This window comes from Rhinolophus sinicus, linkage group LG07, assembly GCF_036562045.2.
Source record: "Rhinolophus sinicus isolate RSC01 linkage group LG07, ASM3656204v1, whole genome shotgun sequence".
Lineage (NCBI taxonomy): Eukaryota > Metazoa > Chordata > Mammalia > Chiroptera > Rhinolophidae > Rhinolophus > Rhinolophus sinicus.
The window spans coordinates 99,672,201-99,698,417 of NC_133757.1; the positions used below are offsets into that span (position 1 = coordinate 99,672,201).

Genomic DNA, 26,217 nt, shown 5'->3' on the forward strand with positions numbered 1-26,217 from the left:
TTGTAAGTATATGGGAAAGATGATTTAAAGTATATGGGAACATGTGTGTACGTTATATGCAAATACTGTGCCATTTTCCATAAGGGACTTGAGCATCCATGGATTTTGTTATCTCGGGGTGGGGGTCGGGGAGTCCTGGAGCCAATCCTCTGTGAATACCAAGGGCTGACTATACTAGCTGTAAACAATTTGAAAATGAAATTTTAAAATTTCATTGACTATAGCATCAACAAACAAAAATATTTTGGAATAAATTTAACAAAAAGCGTACAAAATCTCTACACTGACGATTGCTAAGAGAAATTAAAACACACCTAAGTAACTGAGGAGACAATGTTTATGGATTAGAAGGCTAAATGTTGTTAAATTGTCAATTTTCTCCAAATTGTTCTATATTTTTAACACAATCCCAATCTCATTACAATTTTTTTAACAGAAATTGACAAACTAATTCTAAACTTTATATAGAAATACAAAGGACTTACAATATCCATAGCAATCTTGAAAACCAATCACAAAGTTAGAAGATTTGTACTACTTGACTTCAAGATACACTATAAAGTTACAGTAATCAAGACAGTGTGGTACTGTCATAAGGATTGAAAAATTGATCAATGGAACAGAAGAGACCCCAGTTCCACATTTATAGTCAATCGATTTTTGACAAAGGCACTGATATAATCTAAACAGGAAAGGAAAGTTTTTAAACAAGTGATGTTGAAACAATTATCTATGAGAAACAAGAAACACTGACTCCTATCTCACACTACACATAAAAATTAATTCAAGATGGATTATAAGCCTACATATGAGAGCTAAATATAAAAACTAGAACTAGAAGAAAACAGGAGAATATCTTCTTGCTCTGGCAAAGGTTTGTTGCAGACAATACAGAAAGCAGTAACTATGAAAGAAAAAAATTGCTAAATCAGGCTTCCATCAAAATTAAAAAAAAAAAAACTTCTGTTCCCGGATTATCATTTACACAATGAATTGTCAAGCCACAGACTGGGTTTTCACATTTGCAAAATGTAGATCTAACAAAGGATTGGTATCCAGCAGATAGACAGATAGGTATCTAATAGCCCAATAAAAAATAGGCAAAAGATTTTAACAGACACTTCACAAAAATATATACAGAATGCATAAGCACATAAAAAGTACTCAACATCATTAGTCGTCAAAAAAACGCAAATTAAAACAACAAACCCCCACTGCACACCCAGCAGAATGGCTAAAATTAAAGACTGACAACACCCTGTGTTGGTGAGGATGTGTAACCGAATGCTCAGACATTACTGGTGGGAATAAAAATGGCACCACATGGGAAAAACGTCCGGCAGTTTCTTATAAAACTAAACATATGATGTAGCAAATCCACCTCTAGTCATTACAGAGAAAAATAATACATATATTCACACACAAAAAAAACCTTGTAGACGTATGTTTATTCAAGTTTTATTCATAATGGCCACAAACTGGAAACAGCCCAGTTGTCTATCCACAGAATGGATAAACAAACTGTGCTCTATGCATACAATGGAAGACTACCCAGCACTCAAAAGGTAACAACAACTACCGAAATACCCAACATCATTGATGAATCTGAAAAGATTATGCACAGTGAAACATACACAAAGAGTACAGGCCAAAAAAAAAAAAAAAAAAAGAGTACAGGCCAACCCCGTGTTATTGCACTTCAGCATCCTGTGGTGTGCAGATACTGCGTTTGTTTTTTGTAAATTGAAGGTCTGTGGCAAAACTGCTTCGAGTAAGTCTCTCGATGCCATTTTTCTAAGAGGCTCAGATGATGGTTAGCATTTCAATAGCGATCAAGTATTTTTAAATTAAGGTATGTACATTGTCTTTTAGACATAACGCTATTGCACTTAATAGACTACAGTACAGTACAAAAATAACTTTCATATGCATGGGGAAACCAAAAAAATTCATGACTTGCTTTACTATGATATTACTCACTTTACTGCAGTGGTTGACACCCAGCTTGCAGTGTCTCCGAGATATGCCTGTATATGCTATATGGTTCCATTTACATCAAGTTCTAGAATGGGCAAAACTAATCTACAAAAGGGAAAAAAATAAGAACAGCTGCCTCTGGGAGGTGTAGGTGAGAATTTACTGGGAAGGGGCCCAATGAAATTTTCTGGGATGATGGTAATGATCTACGAGGTCTGACAATTAAGTTTGCGAACTCATGCTACAAAAAGTGCTCCATACCTCACTGCTGAATATCACTATGGTCACCTTTGAAGTACTCCCCTTGGGAAGCTATGCACTGACACCAGTGCATAGTCTACCCTTCAAAGTAATTTGGGAACTCTTTTTCTGGAATGGCCATCAGAGCTATCGTCATATTTTACCCTTGATGTCCAGAATGTCATCAAAATGTCTTCCTTTCAATATTTCCTTTCTCTTCAGGTATGGAAAGAAGTCATCGGGGCCAGATCAGGTGAGTAGGGAGGGTGTTCCAATACAGTTATATGTTTAGTGGCTAGAAACTCCCTCACAGACAGTGCTGTGTGAGCTCGTGCATTGTCGTGATGCAAGAGCCATGAATTGTTGGTGAAAAGTTCAGGTCATTTTCATCTAACTTTTTCACGCAGCCTTTCAGCACTTCCAAATAGGAAACTTGGTTAACTGTCCAGTTGGTATAAATTCATAATGAATAATCCCTCTGATATCAAAAAAGGTTAGCAACACCGTTGCAACAAATTCATGAACTTATTTGGCAGACCTCGTATTTATTAAAAGGGTTTTGTAGCACCAGTATTGTAATTGTTAGAACTCATCAAATATAAGAGTACATATAAGATCTGTGCATTTCACTGTATGTATATTAACTTCAAAAGAAAATACCACAAACAGCAAACTAGTTAATGACATGCACGATGACACAGTTGGGGAGAAGTGTACTGAAGTCTACAACTTACTTTGAAATGCATCTCGGAGAAAAAAAGGGGCTGATGGATGGATGGAGGAATGGACAGCTGAACAGATATGTGATAAAACAAGTACTGCAGAACACAGACGTGGTGTTCACAGGAAAAGGCTTCCCATTTTTTAGGTCGGAGTGCCAATGTTAAGGATCCTGGTCACCATCTATGCAAACCTGGTTGATCAAGGGACGAAGTAAAAGTGGTCAATACATAAAGTAAGGTGGGGGAGAGCAGTCGAACCAAAGTACAGAAACGCAGGAGGTTCTGAAGTTTCCCAGAAATAAGGCCCAGCGCAGCAAGGCAGGAGACAGTCCCTTTCAGGCCTTCTTAGGCTTTTGCGTTCTTTATAACTTCAAGTCTATGAAACTATGCTCTGGGCCTGGTACCTAAAATTACCTAGCACTCTAGCTTTTCTAAGACACATAAGAACATAGTTGGAGGATTCCAAATCATTGATTGGGGTAGAAGGGGGAGAGGAAGGAACTGAAATGAATGAATTCCACAGGGTGAAGGTATGACTCACCCACGTCTTGATGGCTAACTGTCCTTTTAAATTACATCTTGTGAAAACATCCAAGGAGCAGGAAAGACTGAATATAAAACTGCTTCTGGGCAGGGCTGATTAAAAAGGAATAAAACTATTTTAAAAGGTTGTTCTGAGTTATTTGGCAACATTTGCATTCCGGTGAATGCGTGACTCAGACCCCACTGCAGGTCCTTTTCATCTCCAGAGCTGTGATTTTTAGAGGACGACAGTCACCAGTAATTGCTGCTCTCTGGAGACAACTGAAGAGTCTCAGTCTAGCTGATAGAAATCAGTGATTATCATTTTGCTTGATTTAATGAGCCTTCACAGAAACCATACCTGCTTTGTCCTTGAACTATTCACTCAGCTTTCCAATTTTTCCATCTGCAAGGATGTAACATACTTTTCCCTACTAATTTGCCAAAAATAATAACCATGTTCACCTTTTAGGCTTTTTCTTTACCCTAACTTGTGATCTTTTAAATAAGAAGCAAAACTTTCATGTGAGACACATGATAACAAAACAGGGACACACCAGCTAACCCTAATTTGAACAAAGACTTTTCAACTTAAACATTGTTGATTCATCTGTCATAATATACAATTTTTAACCTAATTAAAAATGATTGATCTTTGAAATGAAAACTTCCGCTAAGCTAATGAAAATCAGTATTACATATGGGTAGTTAGCAAGCAAAAACAACTAATATCAACTAATAGTAAAAGAAATGTGAAATTCATCATTTTCCATCTGAGAGGTTAACCACACTGGGTAACCTACCCAGTTTTCACGAATACCTTCTGTGCAATATAATACAGAGAACAAGAAGGTAAATGTCTCATTCAAAAAATTTGAAGAAAACAGTATCTCTGTACTTTATTTCAAAGATGTTAACTTTTGAAAATAGTTTTCTGTATCTCTAGTTCTGTAGTACAAACCAGACCACTATTTCTTCAAATTATATGACGTTTCCCTAAAAAAGCAAATACCAATTCTGTAATAGGGAGTTGGTAGTAAAAATTTACCTCAACAAAGCAAATAAGATGCCACAAATCGGCTTTTTTTTTTTTTCCAGATTATCTCATAAAAGCACAGAGACCAGGAGAAAAGAGCAAAACACGTCAAGTGTGGCTTGGCATGATTCAGTGTAACATTTATGGATGGTTTTATGGCTCCCAGATTGTACTTTTATTACTTCCCAAGAGCCATGCATGAGATTTGATGCAATGAAGACTCAAATCCTATGTAAATTTTTATCTGAAAGTGAAGTGTTTGTTGCCCTCTTGAGGTAAATTCAAGACCAAAAAGAAAACAGCGCTGCTGGCTTTGTCTAGTCCACTACAGAAAGAGGCTTTCTTCTCCAAAGGGCTTTTTCTACAAACGTATTGTGATCTGAAGCGAGCCAGTTGTAACATAAAACTCCATTTTCGCCCCAACCACAGACAACTTACACACAGCATTGGGCATTAGAACATTTCTGCAAAAGATAAAACTAAAACTTCACAACAAGAATAAAGCAAAATGTTTATAGTTTCAATTGATGAAGGTGTCAAATTAGCTGCATCCTAAAAACTCATGATGCAGACCTTCAGCTGGCCTAGCACGTAAGACTTGGGACACCCAAACTGTAGACTGAAAGCTTTGTGGCAAACTTTGATGGGGGAACACAAGGCAAGTCCAAGATGTTTTTATAGCTCAATTCCGCTTACTATGAAAGGTCCACAACACAAGAAAAGCTGCACTGAAAAGAGTATATAATATATATGCGTGGGTAGGAAACATTTAATGGTCTTGATTATCCTGCTAGGGAATTCTCAGAGCAGAATGAATTTCATCAGGAGCCCTCTGAGGTACTGTTACCATTCCAATGTCATGGGGCTTTGAATAAATTAAGGTTGTTTTTCAAGTTACATTTTATTCTAAGCTATCATTTGATTTTCAGGATTATTAAGAAGAATGAGTTGGATTACATCATGACTCCTCTCAAGTTTGAAAGACTTCAGCACTTTACTAATAAGCATGACTCATATCCATGAATGATTAAGGTTCTGAATGAGCAATAAAAATATGGTCACCATCTCATCCTGCTACTAAAGACCCTGTATAGGAGGAAGCGATCACACTGGCCAGATGTTGCTACAAGTCTCGATTCACAGCCATGGATGGCGTTAACCTGTCACATTCTCTAAAGCAATCAAACAAAGTAGGTTGCCATACACACTCTCCCGGTGATGAACTCTTTACACAGGCCCCTGGAGTTACATTTGACATCTAAACTTACGAAAAAGCTTCTCTATTTTTTCATTTTTATAAACCCAAAGAAGAGCAAAAGAAGTTAAGATGACAGGGGAAATAGGGAGAGCACAGAAAGATGTCCCCAGCACCAATTCCTAGAGGCAGCCCTAGCTCTCAACATTCAACTTACAGATTGATCATTCAAAATTCATTCACACGTTTACTTACGACTACTATGTGCCAAGAACTGTTTTAATTACTGAGTAATGAAAACACCCCCAGGTTCATTCAAAATTTGGTCCTACTTACCACCCCACAAAAAGCTCTCTAAGAGAGGCACTATTTGAACAACCTTATAATTAGCTTTATGACCCATATAAAAAGAGAAGCCAGAACAAAGCCTAAAGGCAGTAGGAGAGGGAGTGCAGGAAAAAAGACCATATTTAGTTGAAAACTCAACTAGCCCAATCAAAACCACCCCTGCAGCTTAGAACAGCCTAAGGCTGAAAAGATCTCCATTTTTTCTCTGAGAATACTAATGTCAACAAACCATACTTCTTAAAAAAAAAAAAAAAAAAAAAAAGGAATATTTCCATGAAGAAAATCCTTTCCCACAAAACAGAAGTGATTACAAGAACTAGGGACGTATGAGATGATGGATGTTAATTAAATGTATTGTGGTAATCACGTCATGATACATACATGTCAAATCATTATGCTGTACACCCTAATATACGCAGTGCTGTGTGTCAATATATCTCAATCAAACTGGGAAAAATGTATTCAACCTGACAACCCATCAAAAATATGCAAAATTTAAAAATAACGAAATCCCATCTCACCCCTCCACCCTCCAAAAAAGAATTAAAATGCAGATGTAGAGCAGAAGGAATTCTCACAGGCCGCTGCTAGGAGGACAAACTGACAGCCACTTTGGAGAATGTGATAAAACAAGGATTTCTTACTTGACTGCTTCGTAAATATTGTTGGAGGTATGTCCTGACAATGCATCATGTAAATTTCGAATAAAATAATCTCTGTATTCTTCTGGAAGGGCCATAAATGTTCCACCCATCACAATAAACTCCACTTTATCCACACTGTGACCAAGTTGTTTCAACTGAAAGACATAAATTCATCTGCATTAGAAAATACAGTCAACCACCCTAAAAGGGTATTGCAAATTTCTAAATTTTTCAGTGTTTTCATCAGTATCGTTTAAAAATGAGAAGCAATTAAACATATTTAGCAAATTCTGTGAATTAAAAAATAGACTCAAGTCTGAAAGAAAAAAAATTATAGCTCAAATGAGGAGAGTGAGAATTAAACATAATAAAAAAGCTTAATGTTAATACCTACCAAATTAAGTGGAAATATAAAAACACATAGAATATAAACTAGAAAGCAGTAAAGGCAAATATGATATAACAACACAATGTGTAATATAATAAGCAACTACTTATGGAGCGTGTCTGTCAGGCCAGACTTTGTGGTTAGCCTCGGAGACAAAGATGATTGTATGCAACCTAATCAGGACTTCACGCAAATGAAAGAAAAAGAAGACTAGATTAGAAGCAAAAATTAAGAAACCAGTTTAAATGAAAACTTTAAAGTTTTAAATCAATTCTGAAGATTCTGGGCACAGGTGGTGGTACCTCAAGCCGGCTTTCCAGAAAAAAAAAAACACACACACAAAAAAACCAGGAAAATAAAAGTCCAATTGATAACTCATAAAATATTATGTCTCTACTGCTAGGGGATGAAATAGTATAGGTCTTTGATTTTGTCAACTACATTAAGCCAAGATTCTAATTTTTAAAAACAAGTATTTAAATTTCTTGCTCTATCTTAGGCTTAAGAAAAACCGGGTCAAGTAGCTACCAAATTATGAACTCAAATTAATGTACTATGTAAAGAATGTGTACACTTAATATGGAAAAAAAAGGAACCTTTAAAAATATTTGTTTCTGAAAATGGCAAACAATTTATACATACATCTTTTTGTACGTATTATACACATAATTATATAAACATAAGCATAAGTACATGCATATGCATACATACGTAAAAATATGTCTACAACTATATACACACACACATATATACATATATATATCAACACTAAAAGAATACTCTGTATCGATGATTTACAAGGGATACACAACAAAATCATCCTGGTAGCTTTTTCAAAATATCCTGACAGGACCCTAAAATACTTTTTTCCCCCTAATTTTTTTATTTTTCAAGTACAGTTGATATGCAACACTATATTAGTTTCAGGTATACAACATAGTGATTAGACATTTATAAAACTTATGAGGTGATCACCCCAATAAATCTAGTACACATCTGACACCATACATAGTTATCACAATATTGTTGACTATATTCCTTATGCTGTTTTGTGACTTTCAATTTGTACTTCTTAATCCCTTTCCCTTTTTCTCCTATACCCCCTAACCCACTCCCAACTGGGAACCCTCAAAATGTTCTCTGTATCTATGAGTTTGTTCCTGTTTGGCTTGTTTTTGTTTAGATTCCACACTTAAATGAAATCTTTTCTCTTTCTCTGTCTTACTCCACTCAGCCTAATACCCTCTGGGTTCATCCATGTTGTTGCAGATGGCAAGATTCATTCCTTTTATGGTTCAGTAACATTCCATTGTATATATGTACCACCTCTTCTTTATCCATTCATCCAATGATGAACACCCAGGCTCCTCCATATCTTGGCTATTGTAAATAATGCTGTAAGGAACATATGGATGCACGTGTCCCTTTGATTTAGTGTTTTGGGTTTCTTCAGATAAATACCCAGAAGTGGGATTACTGGGTCCTTCATCTCGTTACAGACTTCATTTTAAAGTCCATTTTGTCTGGTATAAGTATTGCTATACCAGTTTTTACCCCCTTCGTTTCCATTTGCATGAAATACCTTTCCATCCCTTTACTTTCAGTCTGTATGTGTCTTTCGATCTGAAGTCATTTGTAGGCAGCACCTGTTAAGGGTCTTGTTTTCTTACCTATTCAGCCAGCCTATGTCTTTTGATTGGAGCATTTCATCTATTTAAAGTGATTATCGATAGATATGTAATTACTACCATTTTACTATTCATATTTTTAATTTTTTCCCCTTAATCTTAAAGAAGTCCCTCTTACATTCCCTGTAATACTGGTTTGGTGGTGATGAACTCCTTTAGCTTTTGCTTGTCTGGGAAACTCTTTATCTGTCCTTTGATTCTAAATGATAGCTTTGCTGGGTAGAGTAATCTTGGATGTAGGTCCTTGCTTTTTATAACTTTGAATATTTACTGCCAATTCCTTCTGGCCTGTAAAGTTTCTGTTGAGAAAGCAGCTGGCAGTCTCATGGGAGCTCCCTTGTAGTTAACTGATTGCCTTTTCTCTTGCTGCATTTAGGATTCCCTATTTGTCTTTAACCTTTGGCATTTTAACTATGATGAGTGTTGGTGATGACCTCTTTGGGGTCATCTTGTTTGGGACTCTACTTCCTGGGCTTGTATGTCTATTTCCTTTGCCAAGTGAGGGAAGTTTCCCATCACTATTTCTTCAAATAGGTTCTCAATTCCTTGCTCTCTCTCTTTTCTTTCTGGTACCCCTACGATGTGAATGTTGTCACACTTGATGTTGTCCCAGAGGTCCCTTAAACTATCCTCATTTTTTTGGATTTTTTTCTTTTTGTTGCTCTGATTGTTTTATGCTACCTTATCTTCCAAATCATTGATTTAATCCTCTGTTTCATCTAATCTACTGTTCATTCCCTCAAATGTATTCTTCATTTCAGTTATTGTATTTTTTATTGCTGACTGGTTCTTTTTCATGTTTTCTATCTCCACTTTTATGTTTCCTATCTCTTTGTTGAAGTTCTCCCTAAGATCTTTGGACATCTTTATAAGCAGTGTTTTGAACTTTGCATCTGGTGGATTACTTGTCTCCATTTTAATTCTTTTTCTGGAGCTTTGTTCTATTCTTTCATTTGGAAAATGTTTCTTTGTCTTCTCATTTTGGCTGCCTCCCTGTGTTTTTTTCTATGTATTGGGTAGCTCTGCCATGTCTCCTGGTATTGGGGGAGTGGCCTCATGCAGTAGGAGTCCTGTGAGGCCCAGTTGCAATCTCCTTGGTCACCTGAGCCAGGTGTTGCAGGAGTGTCCCTTGTGTGGGTTGTGTTGCCCTCCTGTTGTAGTTGAGCTTTGGTTGCTGTTTGCATGTCAGTCAGAGGGATTCAACCCTAAGCGAGACTTAATCAGAACTTCAAGAGGTAAAGATCTGGCATGTGTTTTAGAAGTTATTCAAGTGATTCTAGCAATTTATAGTAAAGAAAAAAAAATCACTGCTCTATGGTAGTTTCTACATCTTTTAAAACCCATGCTTCCTTTTTGGTAAACGTAAATATTTCACACTATATTAAAACATTTTAAATGAATTCAATATAAATATCATGGTTAAAAAAGAAATTGAAGCGATGGTCAGTTTACAACTTACTTTTCCAAACTACGTAGGCCCCCCCAAGTGGGGTCCTCTCCTATAACTGACAATCCTGATCCACATATGCTTGGGTGATAGTGAAATGAAAATTAGAAATGACTGGTATTCACTAATAATAATACCGTGTCTCCTCGAAAATAAGACCTAGCTGGACCATCAGCTCTAATGCGTCTCTTGGAGCAAAAATTAATATAAGACCGGGTCTTATTTTAGTATAATATTCTTATCTTATTTTTTGCTTCAAGAGACGCATTAGAGCTGATGGTCGGGTAAGGTCTTATTTTCGGGGAAATGATAAACACAGACGTGACTCACTAACTTTGGTACTATTTTGCATTTGAGATTTTGTAGTTGCCCTGCTAGATGTTACTGTAAAAACTACGGACAATTCTCACATTTTTTTCTTTTAATTAGACAACTTTAAAATTGTAAAAAAAAAAAATCTGTATTAATGTTCAGATTACTTGAACAGAGCAAAACCATTTACCTAGTACTTGTTTTTAATAAATTATATTAAGGTATAATTTACATACAAAAACATCGATTCATTTTAAGGGTAAATCAGATGAGTTTGGATAAATGTTTAGAGTTGTATAACCACCACCACAATCATGATACAGAACAATTTCTCAATTCCCAAGAGTTCCTCATACTCCTCTGCAGTCAATTCCCTATTCCCACTGCAGCAATCCAATCACAATACTTCTTACCTGGTTTACAGAAGCTAATATTCAATCCATCCACCTGTTGTCTAAGAACTTCCACACATGTATATTTCATAAATTTCATACCATAAATGACTTTCTACAAATTGAAAGAAATGTAAAGACATAAAACCTTTAAAGAAAATAATAGTCTCTATAGGAAGTGGTGTTTCTGACCTTGCTAGGTATTGGAAAATAGTTTCCCTTCCTCAGATGAATATTAAAAACTTACAAAGGGGAAAAACACTTTTAGTTCTTATTTCAGGTTCAACTAAAATCAAGCCAATAATACCTTCTAACTAAACATAAAAATCTAATTTAAAAATTTACCTGTTCTATTCGGTGTCTTGTCTGCAGATATGGGTCGTATCTCGCACGGATAGCTCTCATGGAGGTTGGCTAAGGAAAAGAGAGAAAAATACCGTTAGGCCCACAATGAATTAAAAAGTAGTTTGAAAAGAGTTGTACTAAAAATAAAATTCTCTTTTCCTCCTTTCATCATTTCTCAGTCTTGTCAGGATTCAAAATAATGTCCTGAATAGCATTTGACTGGTCTCCAGCCCCACTGTCAGAAGTATGTGAACAGCAGGGCATCTTCTTGGATTATATTTATTTTTATGTAAACACTTATGAAAACAACACAAATTGTTTTACTACTTGACAGAAATAGATGTGCATACATATTCAAAAGACTTATTTGGTAAAATAGCCTTTAAACAAGGTTGTCAAATACAACATAGTTTGCAATGGCTTAACAAAAAAGCCTTTATGTTTTCATATAACGGAATATTCTACAGCCACGAAGCAACACTGATACATGTTCTCTAAAATATATTGTTAAACAAAAAAAGCAAGGTGTAACGTTTTGATACACTACCTTATGTGTAAAAAAGTACGATAAAGAATATATATGTGCTTAGACATTCATATCTTTGAAGGATGTATAGGAAAGAGATAACGGATTATCTGTTGGGAGATAGGGGAGACTGGGGCAGAAAGGGATAGCTAGAGGATAGGAATGAGAGGGAACGTTTTCACTGAATAATTCCTTTTGTATTTTTAAAAATTTCAACTATGGTGCAATTTATTGCACTTAAATTATGCCTCACTAAAACTGATTTTTAAAAATATATTGGAGTAAAAAATTTTTGTTCAACTTGAACTATGAAAAACAGGTAAGACGACAAAAAATCATATATAAGTCACCTAGTTAGCTAGCTGCTGACCTTTTCTGAAGAGGCTGGCTGCTGACCTCTTCAAAAGCCTGCTCCACTGGTCTCCTGCTTTCACTCTTGCCCCCATTCTAATCCTTTCCTCCCATAAAATGATCTTTTAAAAACCTATATTGGATTATATCATTCCCCTGCTTTAAATCTTAATGGCTTCTCATGACACCTATAATAAAATCCAAACTCCTTGTCCTGGCTTAGAAACCCCTACGACACCTATCTATCCAATTTCATCCTTCCCCTTCCCCACTATGTTCCAGCACACCCCACATTGTTCCTAGCACGGCTCCTTGTTCTAGCTATTGTCCCTGCTAGGAATGCTTTCCTGAGATTCATGAGAGGCTCCTTGTCATTCAGAATTCCGTTTAAATAGCTCCTCCTCAGAGAATCCCTTCCTAACCACCATAGCTAAACTATCCACCCAGCTAATACACTTGACTCAATTTTACTTCTCTGCTTAGCATTGGCTAGTGCCTGATATTTTTTTCTTGTTTCTTTCTTGTCTCCCGTTCTTAGAATGTAAATTCCGTAAGACCAGGGATGTCGTCCTTGTTTTCACGGCCACACGGGCAGTACAATGCAGTGGTAAGGAGCACAGAATTTAAAATGTGGCTCTGTCACGTATTAGCAGCGTGTCTCTGGGCCACCTGTGTGAGGCTCCTAGGCCTCAGTTTCCTGATCCATAAAACCAGGATAGTAACAGTGCCTACCTTCAAAATGCTGCGTTAAGGTTTCAAGTTGTAGAGCACTTAGAATAGTGCTTGACAAATATTAATAAGAAGTGCTTACATAAGTATTTCTCCAGTGACGACAACAATATTTGTAGCCACTCAGCAAATATTTGGTGAATGAACAACTTTGTCATCAGGAAAAGAATTTACAAATAAAAATTTTCAGAAAGCCAGTAAGTACTTATAAAAGCACACTAAAGGTAAAGTACGACGTGACACTTCCTTAGGACAACCTCACATGACTTTACCTCATATCCAGTGTATGACTGGGTCGAATATTCAAAATCGGAATCAGGGCCACCAGGGCAGTATCTGTTAACATAACAAAAGAACGAAGGTGTGAGACAGAAACTTACTTCAACAGTCTAGTTTAAGTACCTGCAGTCTCCTTAAAATCCTGATATTAAACAAGTTTCATTTTCAAATCCTAACACACGAGTCTATCTTTGCAGTATCTGCAAATAATATATTTTCGAACAAGATAAATGTATAAAGCAGGGGTGTCCAAACTGCGGCCTGCGGGCCAACTGCGGCCCGCAATCCATTGTTAATTGGCCCGCAGCAAATTCCAAAAATATATTTAGTTTACTTAAATAAACCAGGTGAGGCAATACGTACATCACCTCAAGTGAGTGGCCCGGCTGTTTGTGTATTTTACCGCATATGGCCCTTGGTGAAAAACGTTGAAAAAAGTTTGGACACCCCTGGTATATAGGAACATTAAGTCATTTTCAGAATATTACAGTCACTATTATTTTAGAGGTTTAGGCTTTTAGGGGCAAATAACAGAACCTAAGTTTTCCTAAGTTTGGATTGATACAGTGCTCTCCTGGTAATTAAGAAAATCTTTCACCCATTTAATCTTCCTACCTGGAATCATGCATATTCTCCCGCTAACTTTTCCAATTATCTCAATTTAATAAGTTTTTGAAGGTTATTTATAATTTTTTATTTTGATACTTTTCTGATCCAAATTCATTTAAATTTCTTGACATTTGCAATTTAGGCAGCTCATATTTCCATTTATCAAGTTAACAGAATGTCTACTGATTTGAGTTCTATAACCGACGTAATTTTTTACTGTATATTGCAACAAATGAAAATCTTTCTATGTTTCCTTTTAAAGCACTATCCTATTAACGGTTGCTTGTTTCAAAGAACTTATGAATCTATTAAGTCAAAGTTTCAAATATTAGCAGCATGCATTTATCAATGCTCTAGGGGACTTATTAGTTCAATTAAAACACACACACACACACACACACACACACACAACTTACCGAAATCATCATACTTACACACATATGTTTCCTGTAAAACTGATGTGTGGACATCTGTGGGGTTTGCACATCACAGCCACAACAGCAATCTACAAAAGACAGATTAACAAGAAAGCTATTATGGAATAACTGAAAATTCCACAGAGTGGTTATGTCTCAGAAGGAAGGCGAGGGAATGCAATCAGCGAGTGGCACAGAAGGGGCTTCAAAGGTATGATGATGATGGATTTAAGCTGAGCAGTGGGTACAAGGGTGATCCTTTTTCAGTGTTAATAAATCTTTAAAATGCACATATGCCCTGTGATGCTAGTTTGCATTGTATTCTACAATAAAGTACAAAGTAAGAAATGAATTTTTGAAGTCACAGTGATTCTTATTCTGATTTTACTAAAATAACCTGGGGGAAAAAATTACGTAAATCTATAAAATTATATCTAAACCTAACCTCTGTAACTCAAACTCCTCATGGACACGCTAGGTCTCAGTATTTAAAGCAGAGACTGTTAAACTAGGAGCTGAACTTCAGTGTGTGCAAAATATTCTCAATGGGGTCTGTCAGAGCCTAAGTGGGGTGAAGACAGTATCTGCTTGAGAAAGGAGGGGATGGCATAAATAGAAGATAGGTTACGTGAATGAAGGGGCGGTTGGTCAAATAAAAGCACACACTAAGGTGAATGCAAGCCAGGTTTCTTACTATCAGAGAAGGAAGTTACAAATATGGAAAGGGAGAGAACTAGAATGAACTCTGTGGGTTGGATGGAATTGAAGGTGCTATTAACTCATAGTTTTCAATATATCTAGACTGATACACAAAAAATATAGATGCAAACGTGTTATGAATACGTATATATATATATATATATATATACACACACACACATATATACATATATACATACATATATACATACATATATACATACACACATACATATATATTTACACACATACACATTCCCTAGCTTGGTCCATGGAGCAGCAACACCCTAACAGCAGTGAGCACATCTAGCACTCAGATCTTGGCCCCTAGACACCACATGTACCACTGATGAAGTCAATCTAATTCAACAAACTTTACTGAGCGTCTACTATGTAGGCCAGGTTCTGAACTACACAGAGCAGGTGGGCCCTGAAACTACATAAATATGAATGCACTGCCTCTGTCCTCTGAAATCATACTACCTAGCAGGGGAGGGAGAAATAGGGTATTTTAAAACCACATGCTAACAAGCATGTAGAAAATACTGGGAATGCCCAAAGAAGGCAATTAATTAGCCCTGACCAGGGGAGTCAGGGAAGCCTTTCCAAGGGGCTAACAACCATGCGGAGTAAGAGTTAACTGAGCTGAGAACGTAGGGAGCCAGGAAAGCAACGTGCAGTAGTTTTCAAACATTTTTTTAAGCAGTAGAACTTTCCTTTCAAGGAACATTTTACTTAGAACCTCAATTTATAAAAGAGATTCCAAGCAACAGCCCTGGGTGACGTAGAGATGGAACCTGCTCCCACGGCTTCCCTGTTATTCTCCATAGCAGCTCCTACAAAACTTCTAAGGAACCCCGTAGTTTTATAAAATAGTTTAAAAATACTGATCAAGTAGAAAAAGCAATGACTTTGGAGTCAGCCAGAGAGGTGTAGGTTTGCTCCTTACGGTTGTATTTTCCTATTTTGTAAAATGAAGATAACACCACCCACCCCTCAAAACTGTTGTGAGGATGAAATTAGAAAATGCACCTGCATAGTGGCTGGTATGTAACAGGTGGGCAATAATTGTTGGTGGGCAGCTACTATAATTGTGATACTACTAAGAATAACAACCATGGTGTTTTAATAACAACAAAAACCCCTCAAATACAAACTCAAAATGGATCACCTAAATGTAATATGCAAAACTATAAAAAACTTCTAGACGATAATACAGGAGACAATCTAGGTGACATTGGGTTTTGCCATGAGTTTTTAGATACAACACCAAAAGCATGATCCATGAAAGAAAAATATCGATAAGCCAGACTACATTAAAATTTGAAAAGTTCTGCTCTGAGAAAATCACTGTTAAGAGAATGAATATTTGCAAAACACCTGATAAAAGACACGTATCTTAAATATACAAAAAATCCTTAAAATTTCACAATAAAAAGAAACAACCCAATTAGGTGGAGGGCAAAAGATCTGAACAGACACCTCAATAAAGAAGACACACAGCTAGATGGCAAGTAAGTGTATGAAAAGATACTGAACGTCGCACAGCATTCAGGAACTGCAAATGAAAACAAGACACCACTACACACGCCTATTAGAATTACACACTCCTATCAGAATGGCCGAAATCCAGAACACTGATAAGACCAAATGCTGGCGGGCACGTGGAGCAACAGAAACTCTCCTTCACTGGGAGATGCAAAATAGTACAGCCACTTTGTTTCTCACAAAGCTAAACACAGCCTTACCATTTGCTCCAGCAATCATGCTTCTAGATATCTACCCAAATGAACTGAAAACTTATGAGTACACAAAACCTTCACATAAATGTTTACAGAAGCTTTGTCAATAATTGCCAAAAATTGGAAGCAACCAAGATGTCCTTTAATAGGTGAGTGGATAAACAAACTGTGGTACATCCAGACAGTGGAATATTATTCAGTGCTAAAAAGAACTATCAAGCCATTAAAAAGATGTGATTTTACATGTGTACTGCTAAATGAAAGAAACCAATCTGAAAAGGCTACCTATTGTTGATTCCAACCACGACATTCTGGAAAAGGCACAACTACAGAGATAGTAAATAGATCAGTGGCTGTCAGAAGTCTGGAACAGAGGAAAGGATGAATAGGGGAGTTTTAGGGCACGAAAACTCTTCCACGTGATACTGTTAAGGTGAATACATAACACAACACTACGCATCTGGTAACACCCATGGAATGTACACCACTATGAGTGACCCTAATATAAAAACTAGTCTTCAATTAATAATGCAGCAATATTGGTTCATCTGTAACAAATGTACCAAACCGACGCAAGGTATTAATAATAGAACAACCTGGGGAGGGGGAAATGAAATACATGCAAACTGTGTCCTTTCTGCTCGATTTTCCTATACACCTAAAAAATGCTCTATAAAACAATAAAAACAAAGCACCATCTGTGGATTGGAAGAATTAATATTATTAAAATGTCCACACTACCCAAAGCAATCTATAGATTCAGTGCAATCCCTACCAAAATACCAATGGCATTTTTCACAGAATTAGAATAATCCTAAAATTTGTATGGAACCACAAAAGATCACCAATAGCCAAAACAATCTTGAGAAAAAAAAGAACAAAGTTAAAGCTATCACACTATCTGATGTCATACTACAAGGCTATTGTAATCAAAACAGCATGGTACTGGTGTCAAAACAGACACATAGATCAAGTAACAAAATAGAGAGCCCAGAAATAAATCCATGCCTATATGGTCAATTAATCTATGACCAAGAAGGCAAGACTATACAATGGGGTAAAGTCAGTCTCTTCAATAAATGGCATGGGGAAACTGGACTGGTACATGCAAAAAATGAAACTAGACCCCTTTCTTATACCATATACAAGAATAAACTCAAAATGGATTAAAGAGTTAAATGTAAGACCTGAAACCATAAAACTTCTAGAAGAAAATCTAAGCAGTAAACTCTGACATTGCTCTCAGTAACATTTTTTTGGATATGTCTCCTCGGGCAAGGGAAACAAAAGAAAAACAAATGGGACTACATCAAACAAAAGTTTCTGCACAGTGAAGGAAACCATCAACAAAACAAAAAGACAACTTAATGGGAGAAGATATTTGCCAATGATACATCTGATACGGGGTTAATATGCAAAACATATCAGGAACTCATATACTTTAACAACAGAAAGACAATCTGATTAAAAAATGGGCAGAGGACCTGAACAGACATTTCTTCAAAGAGGACATACAGATGGCCAATAGACACATGAAAAGATGCTCAACATTACTAATCATCAGAGAAATGCAAGTTAAAACCACGAGACATCATTCACACCTGTCAGACTGGCCGCCATCAATAAATCAACAAACAAGTGTTGGCAAGGATGTGAAGAAAAGGGGACCCTCATGCACTGTTCGTGGAATTATAAAATGGTGCGGAAAACAGTATGGAGGTTCCTCAAAAAGTTAAAATAGAACTTATGACCCCGCAATCCCACTTCTAGGCATTTATTCCAAGAAATCTAAAACATTAATTCCAAAAGATATATGCAGCATTATTTACATTGTTCGTTCCAGTGTTATTTACAATAGCCAAGATATGAAAAGCGTCCATTGATAGAAGAACTGATAAAAAAGATGTGGTACCCATATACAATGGAAAATTACTTGGCCATAAAAAAGAATGAAATTTTACCATGTGCGACAACATGGATGGACATGGAGGGCATTATGCTATGTGAAATAAGTCAGAGAAAGAAATACCATATGATTTCACTTACATATGGAATCTAAAAAGCAAAATAAATGAAGAAACAGAAACAAACTCAAAGATAGAGAACAAATTGATGGTTGCCAGGTGGGAGAGAGGTTGGGGGGGGGCTAGGTGAAAAAGGGGAAGGGACTAAGAAGTACAAAATGGCAGTTACAGAATTGCCGCAGGGATGTAAAGTACAGCATCTGGAACATAGTCGATAATATTATAATAACCACCTATGGTGACGGGTGGGCACTACACTTATCAGGGGATCACTCCCTAAGTATATAAATGTCTATCCACTGTGCTGTGCACCTGAAACTAATATTGAATGTCAACTGTAACTGAAAAATTTAAAAAGTTTTAAATATTGTTCTGGAACAAAATAAAACCACCCTAGTAACAGCTGGAATAAAAGCATAGAGGTTAGGATGCATAGCAGATAGGGAATGACAATTAGCTGTGTACTTCTGATATTTTTAATAGATCACTCACTCTGGGGACATTATAGAAGGTGGATTTGGTGCAGGTAAGACAAAGCAGACCTGTTCAGAAATGAACGCAATATCTAAACAAGAAATAACAAATGCCAAAACATTCCTACCAGTGCTGGCAGAAATGGATGATCATTACACCTCTGTTGGAAACTGAGCGGATGGGAGCACTGTGAATTAAGATGGACGTGGAAGATGAATGAGCATGGCTCAAGTTAGTTTTGGTTGTTACACTGGAGGGCCTACATACAGGCAGTCAAAGGAGAGACGTCTAACAAGCAATTCCACATGGGCCTGAAGCTTGGAGAGAGGCTGGAGCTGGGAGTAAGCAGACGGCCATACTGAAAACATCAATGGATGAGATCACCAAAGAAAGCAGTGGGCCCAGGACCACAGAAAACATCAACTTTTAGAGGCAAGCAGAACAAGAGCAGCCCTCAAAGAAAGAAACGATCAGAGGCAGAAGGAGGAGAAGAGAGAATGGTGTCCTAGAACCAGGTGTATTGGTCAGACTGAAAGGTTGCTAAATCTTTGTCTTCCACAGAGGCAAGCTCATACGTAATACGAAAAACTAAAAACTCAAGACTTCATAAAACATGCTATTCAGGGATATGGAAGTCACTGACAAGAAATTACCTAAGAGTTAAAAGTGGTTGTCCTGGGGGGAAAAAATGGGAGATGAGGCTTTGTTTTTTTCTCTTAAAGAACCTTTCACAGCTAGATACAAACAAACCAAAAACCTTAAGTACAAAAGGAAGAGACCAGGATACATTGGGTGTAAGTTTTGGGGTTTAATTAGCCACAAATGTAATATGATCCAGGAGATATAGCCACCAAACAACTCAACACAAGCTACAATTACTGGAAATATAACATCCCTGTCCAAATAACAGACTGAATTTCTTAGATCAAGTCAGGAACAGAGAATTCAATTCTGGGTACCATGTTTTAAGAGGATATAAATCGATGTCTCACACTCATCCTTTTTATCCTAGACCCCCTACCCCAATTCAGGTTCTAACACCACACTGAGGTCAAACCAAGAGCATCCTCACTGCTCTTTTTGTCTCCAAGCTACCCTACATCTTGTATCCAAAGTAATTTTCTGAAAATCTATTTTGTTCACATCACTCCCTTTCTCAAAAAGCTTTAGTCGTTTCCTATTGTCCTGTTTCTTTGTGGGATATTTAAGATCTTTTACAAGCTGATTCTTCAACCCCGTGTCCTGAGGCTTCCCCAAATGCATGGTCAGTTCGCTGTCCTCACCGTTCCCTGCATACACCACACCTCCTCTGTCATCTCTGCCTCTGCATCTTAGTTCCCCACTCCCACTGCGGTTTGAGCCTCTCTTCTCTGCTGATACGAGCACCGTTTCTATGTCAAGCAAGCTCCACACTTTCTACTGTGCCTTCCCTTTTATTGTAGGGACTCCCACAGCACTCCTGATTGTGCCCACTGTTTCACAATTACCACACGAGACAGAACAACTTCACACCATTAACGACTTTCTAAAAGCACCTTTTTAAGTATCAATTATTTAAGCAATTAGTATTGAAAGCCACAAGCTTAAGATGGCCAACAACATTTATCATATTGTGATAGTCACGCCTCCAACCTATACTTTTAAAGACACCAAAACATCATTAACTCCTCTAAGCACAATGAACTGTTTCCGATGGATGCCCTCCTAGCATTCTACACACATCTCTACTCTAGCACGTATCGTAACATACAGATTTTACTAGTCTGAGTCCCTTACCTCCACCTCACTACCTGGGTGTTACACGGAGGCAGGGACTTCTGGCAGAACAGACACACAATCGATATGACATGAATGGAATCACTCACCCCACTGGCAGTTCTGATGGGTTTTGCCTTTAACTTGGGGACCAAGACCTTCCGATACTGAGGTGGGACTGCAGCAATGATATCCACCAGGCGAGGCTGTGAGGAAAGGCCGTATTTGGCAGCTGTCTTGGTTTTTACCCTGAAAGCAAAGCATCTAGCATTATCAAGATCACAGTATTTCAAGGACAAGTTCCCAAATGATGACCTACAAATCACATCATCAACTCCTGTCATTCCCCTATTCTTTCACCATGACAATAGTGGCTTTAACTTCTGTGACTACCGTGTTTCCCGGAAAATAAGACCTAGCGGGACAATAAGCTCTAATGCGTCTTTTGGAGCAAAAATTAATATAAGACCCGGTCTTATTTTTGGGGAGACACGGTAAGTACTTGATATATCAGAAGGTATAAGGCATAGTTGTCACATGCTCTATGTTGGCATGTTTGCAGATAGGCATGTACAAAAATAAATGTGTGTGTATTTTAATAAATGTATCACACAACAATGAATGCTTCCAGAGTTGAAAAGAGAAGAACCCAATGTATGCTGGGGAGATATTCATGGAAAATGGGCACAGAAAGAGTAGGCTTCAAACATGCAGTGAAAACAGAGATGACATTGCAAGCAGACAGCCTGGCTTATGTGAAGATTCAAAAACAAAAATACGCATACTTTAAGAAAGATGGGTAGACCAACTTGACAGAAAGCAGATTTTCCATGTAAAGGTACAGAAGTTTAAAAAGTTAGAAGAGTGAATTAAAGCCAGACCACAAGGTCTTACATAATGGGCTAAAGAATCTGTTTTTAATTCCATTAAGCACTGGGGATATGCTGAAGTTCCTCCACAGGGAAATGATGTGATAAAAGATGAAACAAAGGGAAATTAATCCAGCAAGAGATGAAAAGCGACCGAAAGCATAAACCATTGCAGTAGTCTAGCCTTAAGTTTAAACAGGGATGGAATAGGGAGTTGGTAGTAGAAATGAAAGTGAAGAGTCATAATGAAGACAGTGGGTAAACTTTAGACCCTAATTGGACGTAAGGAAAAAGATTCAAAGAGGACACTCGTTTCAAGCCTGGGTGAAGGTTAACACAACTAAGCAAAGAGGACATCTGCGTAGGAGATGGTTTTAAGGAAGATGCTGGATATAGCTTTAGATGTCTAAATTAAAGAGAATGACAAAAACACATAGGAAGTAGAAATGTTCACTAGAAATAAAAGATATAATTGGGGGTATAGCCAACAAAGACAGAAAAAACAACAACTTCTAGACCTGGTGGAAAAAATCATTAAAATATCTTCATAGTCAAAAAAGGATAGTTATTCATTCCTTTAGCAAGTGTTTATTAAATAAGCACAATGTTCCAAGGAAGGGGTAAAACATTCCAGTATCGCAAACGGAGAATATGGTCTTTAAAAAGGTCATGCATGTGGTTACTAGATCACTGACAACCTGGGGGTGGGGAGAGAACCCTCATTAGAGCCACTCTATACAGTGAAAAACACAGATGCAGAGACGAAAGACCACTCTCATTCGAGGACACAGCCAAGTGAAAGCTGAACAAGGTTGCAGAGAGGAAGTAGATGAACATGCCAAGCAGTTTCTAAGGTCGGGAAGGGTTGGATTAAATCAAGGAGCCCAAAGGGAGGCTTCTCCTGGAAGAGTCACTGCTTCCTCTGAGACACAGGACAAAGAAGGATGTGAAGTGAAGTAGTACAGAAGCTAAGAACGTGGGCTCTGGAGACATATGGCCTAATTCCTAGTCCCAACTCTGCTGATCACTAGTTACTTACTCTTAGACGAACGATTTAACCTTTGTCTCAAATTATCCCTTTGTCAAATGAGGGTGACATAAGTACCTATACTTCATACAGTTTTTGGAAGGATCAACTAAGCTAATACATACAATGCACTACTAACAGTGACTGGAATACATTAAGCGCCCAATAAATGTTAGAAGCTATTAGTATTATTAGGCTATGAGATAATTTTGCCTTAAATGAGTGACAGGAAGGGCAGAAAGCAAAATTCGCAAGTGAAAAATAAAACATGAGATGGAAAATGTGTAGTATTTGATAATTTCGTAAAAGAGCTACCACCTAAGAACAAGAATGCCTTCTTTTTCATAGATCCACTTACTTATTAAGATCAATGTCCTTCCCCTGCTCGTGAGCTTCAATCAGTTGTTTAATAACATCTCCTATGGTCAGCATCATTAGTTCAGCAGGGCTGAGATCTCCTGGAAAGATAATAGTTAACAATGTAAAACATCATATTATTCAGGAAAGATTTTTTAGTTTGTTAGTTTTCCTTCCCAAATCATTCCAACCAAGCCAAAGGAACAGCTCAAGTTCACAAGACCAAACCTCTATTGTTTACAATTTCATCATTTTTTGTATCTTTAATTTAAAACAAACCTGGCTTCACCTAGTGTATATGGGAAGAACTCACTTTCGAAGCACAGACACCACGAGAATGAGAAGCACAGGAGGAGAAAGATTCTAATTGGAAAGGAACAAAGCAGTTAAAATAGCTTCCCTTTATTTCCAGATTTATAACTATTTTTTGATGCATTATTTCATCTGATTCTCAGAACAGAATGAGGTAGATAGAACAGAAATAACTGCCTGTCCCATAAAAATGCTACCAAGGGATGAAATTGAAACTCAAACTCAGGTATTTGCAGAAGTATGTTACAAAGCAATATAATTCGTTTCCCCGAAAATAAGACCTAATTGGAAAATAAGCCCCAGCATGATTTTTCAGGATGACATCTCCTGAACATAAGCCCTAATGCATCTTTTGGAGCACAACTTAATATAAGACCCGATCTTATTTTCGGGGAAACATGGGACCACTTTGTAACAGAAAAGATGTGAGTTCTATACTTGTCCAAGGATCTTAATGCATCTCTAAGATATAGTCTGTCCACCATTGCGACCTTATGACAACTGAGGCTCCTCGTCCCATCTAAAAGGCAACCACAGAAGCTGACATGTTCTTACATGACCCCATCCCTGCAAGTACAGTTGACTGGTTCAAGGATGGGCCCCTACCCAAGCCAGGCCAATCTGAGCTCTTTTCCTCAAGGCAAAACACACCAATCTCTCTCCAGTGATAAAAGCAATGAGATTTCAGCTTGAGAGCTGCTACCAAGCATGCTTCCTGTCCACAGGGAAAGCTGGTGTGCAAAGATAATGAAGTCACCAGAGAAGCATAGATGAGAAAGTCTAGCAGTTATAGAGCTCTTTCATGTACTTTCTCATTCGAAATCTCACAACACTGTAAGGTAGGAATTATTATCCCATTTTACAGATGTGAAAAATTAAGGCAAGCTATGATGCCATGGTAAATGGCATAGTTAAAACTCAAATCTACATCTTTTCTTCACAACGTCCAATTTTTTTTTTTGTACTGTACCAAGCTACCTCTAATTTAATGAGGCAAGGCCAACACATACAAAACAATTTCGGGGGGGGGGGGCGGCAGGGAAGACCATCTATAATCAAAGGCTAAATGCTTTCCCAAACCATGTAACTCATCACTTCAGAGTTCTACAAAGGTACCTGAAGGGCCACGTAACAGAGGTAGGGTTGGTGGTGGTGGAGGTAAAGAAAGGGGAGAGGGTGAGAAGGAGGGTCTCTGTCTCCATTTCAACCAAAGCAGTTCGCTTTCACCTGTTTAATATTGAGGTTCTACATAAGAATTTATTTGGAGGTAAAGACAGGATTCAAGTGATTAAAAATAAAGATATGAAACCCACCTGGATAGCCCTTGAGTGTATCAAGAATTAACTAGAGACGTAAGTAGTAAGAAAAGGCTTCATGGAGCAAAGGGCACAGGGTCTTTAATGAAAGGGCAGGATTTGGACAAGCACAACACAGGGTAATCTAGAAGGAACAATGTTAGGTATAGAAATTATCTTTGTGTGAAGGAGCATTGTCAAAACCAGAACACAGGCTTTTTGACAGGGTTTGGTAAAGAACAGAATACAGGATACATTGGCTACTAGGCAAAAGCATTTAAATGGAATGCAATAGACAGTGGAGAACTATGGATTTTCAAGTTTGGGAGTAAAAACATGGAAGTAGTGTTGAAAGAAAAGTATACAAAAGAAAAAGAAGATACAAAAATGATTCAGTAGGTGAAAATAATACATAAAGTCTGGATACTAAGTAAAACACTCTTGAAAGGCAACATTGGGGGAGTGGGGGAACAACCCACAAAATTTAAAGTAAAAAACTTGGATAAAGCTCCTTCCCTAGCTTTCAAACCCTACTGGCTGTGAGATAATGGGAAGATCAATGACTTCTAAGTCCCAGTTCTTTGCCTGCAAAATTGGAACAATATGCACACATCTCACAAGACCACTGTAAGAACCAACTGAAATGATGTCTATGAAAGCCAAAGTACTATTCAAATATTAGTTATTAAGATGGGTTAGGAGGGTGGTGGCCAGAAAGATGAGGAATAAGCTATTTCAAGAGGTGATTTCTAAGACCTAACAGGGTTTGGCGATACATAGATCAAGTCAAAAGTGTAAAGCTGTCTGGCTGGAAAGACTGAGAAGTTAACAGGAGAAGGTGGCAATTAATTTGGGGCACACAACAACTGAAGGTAATGTAGGCACTTGGAGCTGTTGCTCAAAAAAAAATTGCAGTTGATATTCATTCAAGATGCAGTAACTAAAAACAGATTTAAAAAAAACTTAAAAAAATGTTTTTGAGTTCAGAGACAACCTAACCAAGCAGTTCCACTTCCTAAGAATAATTTAGGGCTGGAAAAGTTACTTAACTCTTTGAATCTAAGCTTCTTCATCTGTGGAGAGGATATCAACTTCAGAATTATTAGCAAAAGCTCAATAAAAGGTAACTTTTATTATCATAAACATCATTATTATTAGACTTGGCTGCTCAAATGAATGTATACAAGCACTAAAACCTGTGAGAAAATATTTGAAATTTGACTGCATCCTGTTGAAAAACTAAAGATGGCATTGCTCCGTGCTAATCCAGGAGGCAACACCAATGAGCTAACTGTCCCATAGAATCCAAGAATAATTCGGAGTTTTTCTTTTTTTTAAAACTTACGGAAAAAAACTAAAAAAAAAAAAAAGTCAATCAAAAAAGAAAAAGAAAAAAAGAAAAAAAAGAAACCCTACGTGAAAAGTAGGGTTTCTCCCAAAACAAATCTTAGCAAATTATGGAGAACGCGTTAAATCCACCGACCACGTTAACCACCT

General features: G+C 37.3%; 1 protein-coding gene across 4 annotated transcripts in view; it reads right to left on the reverse strand.

Annotated features, from left to right (window-relative positions):
- The window catches only part of ELP3 (elongator acetyltransferase complex subunit 3), a 154,891-nt gene that overhangs the window by 52,960 nt on the left and 75,714 nt on the right, over positions 1-26,217 (reverse strand). For 3 of the 4 annotated variants that reach the window (XM_074338361.1, XM_019733157.2, XM_074338362.1), the window contains 6 exons: positions 23,115-23,214; positions 20,971-21,109; positions 14,185-14,255; positions 13,135-13,198; positions 11,257-11,325; positions 6,685-6,839 (listed from right to left, as the gene is read on the reverse strand). In XM_074338361.1, the coding sequence (XP_074194462.1) occupies positions 6,685-6,839; positions 11,257-11,325; positions 13,135-13,198; positions 14,185-14,255; positions 20,971-21,109; positions 23,115-23,191 (575 nt within the window). In that variant the 5' untranslated portion in view covers positions 23,192-23,214. The remainder of the gene's footprint in view (positions 1-6,684; positions 6,840-11,256; positions 11,326-13,134; positions 13,199-14,184; positions 14,256-20,970; positions 21,110-23,114; positions 23,215-26,217) is intronic. The other variant, XM_019733160.2, reaches the window with a different exon arrangement.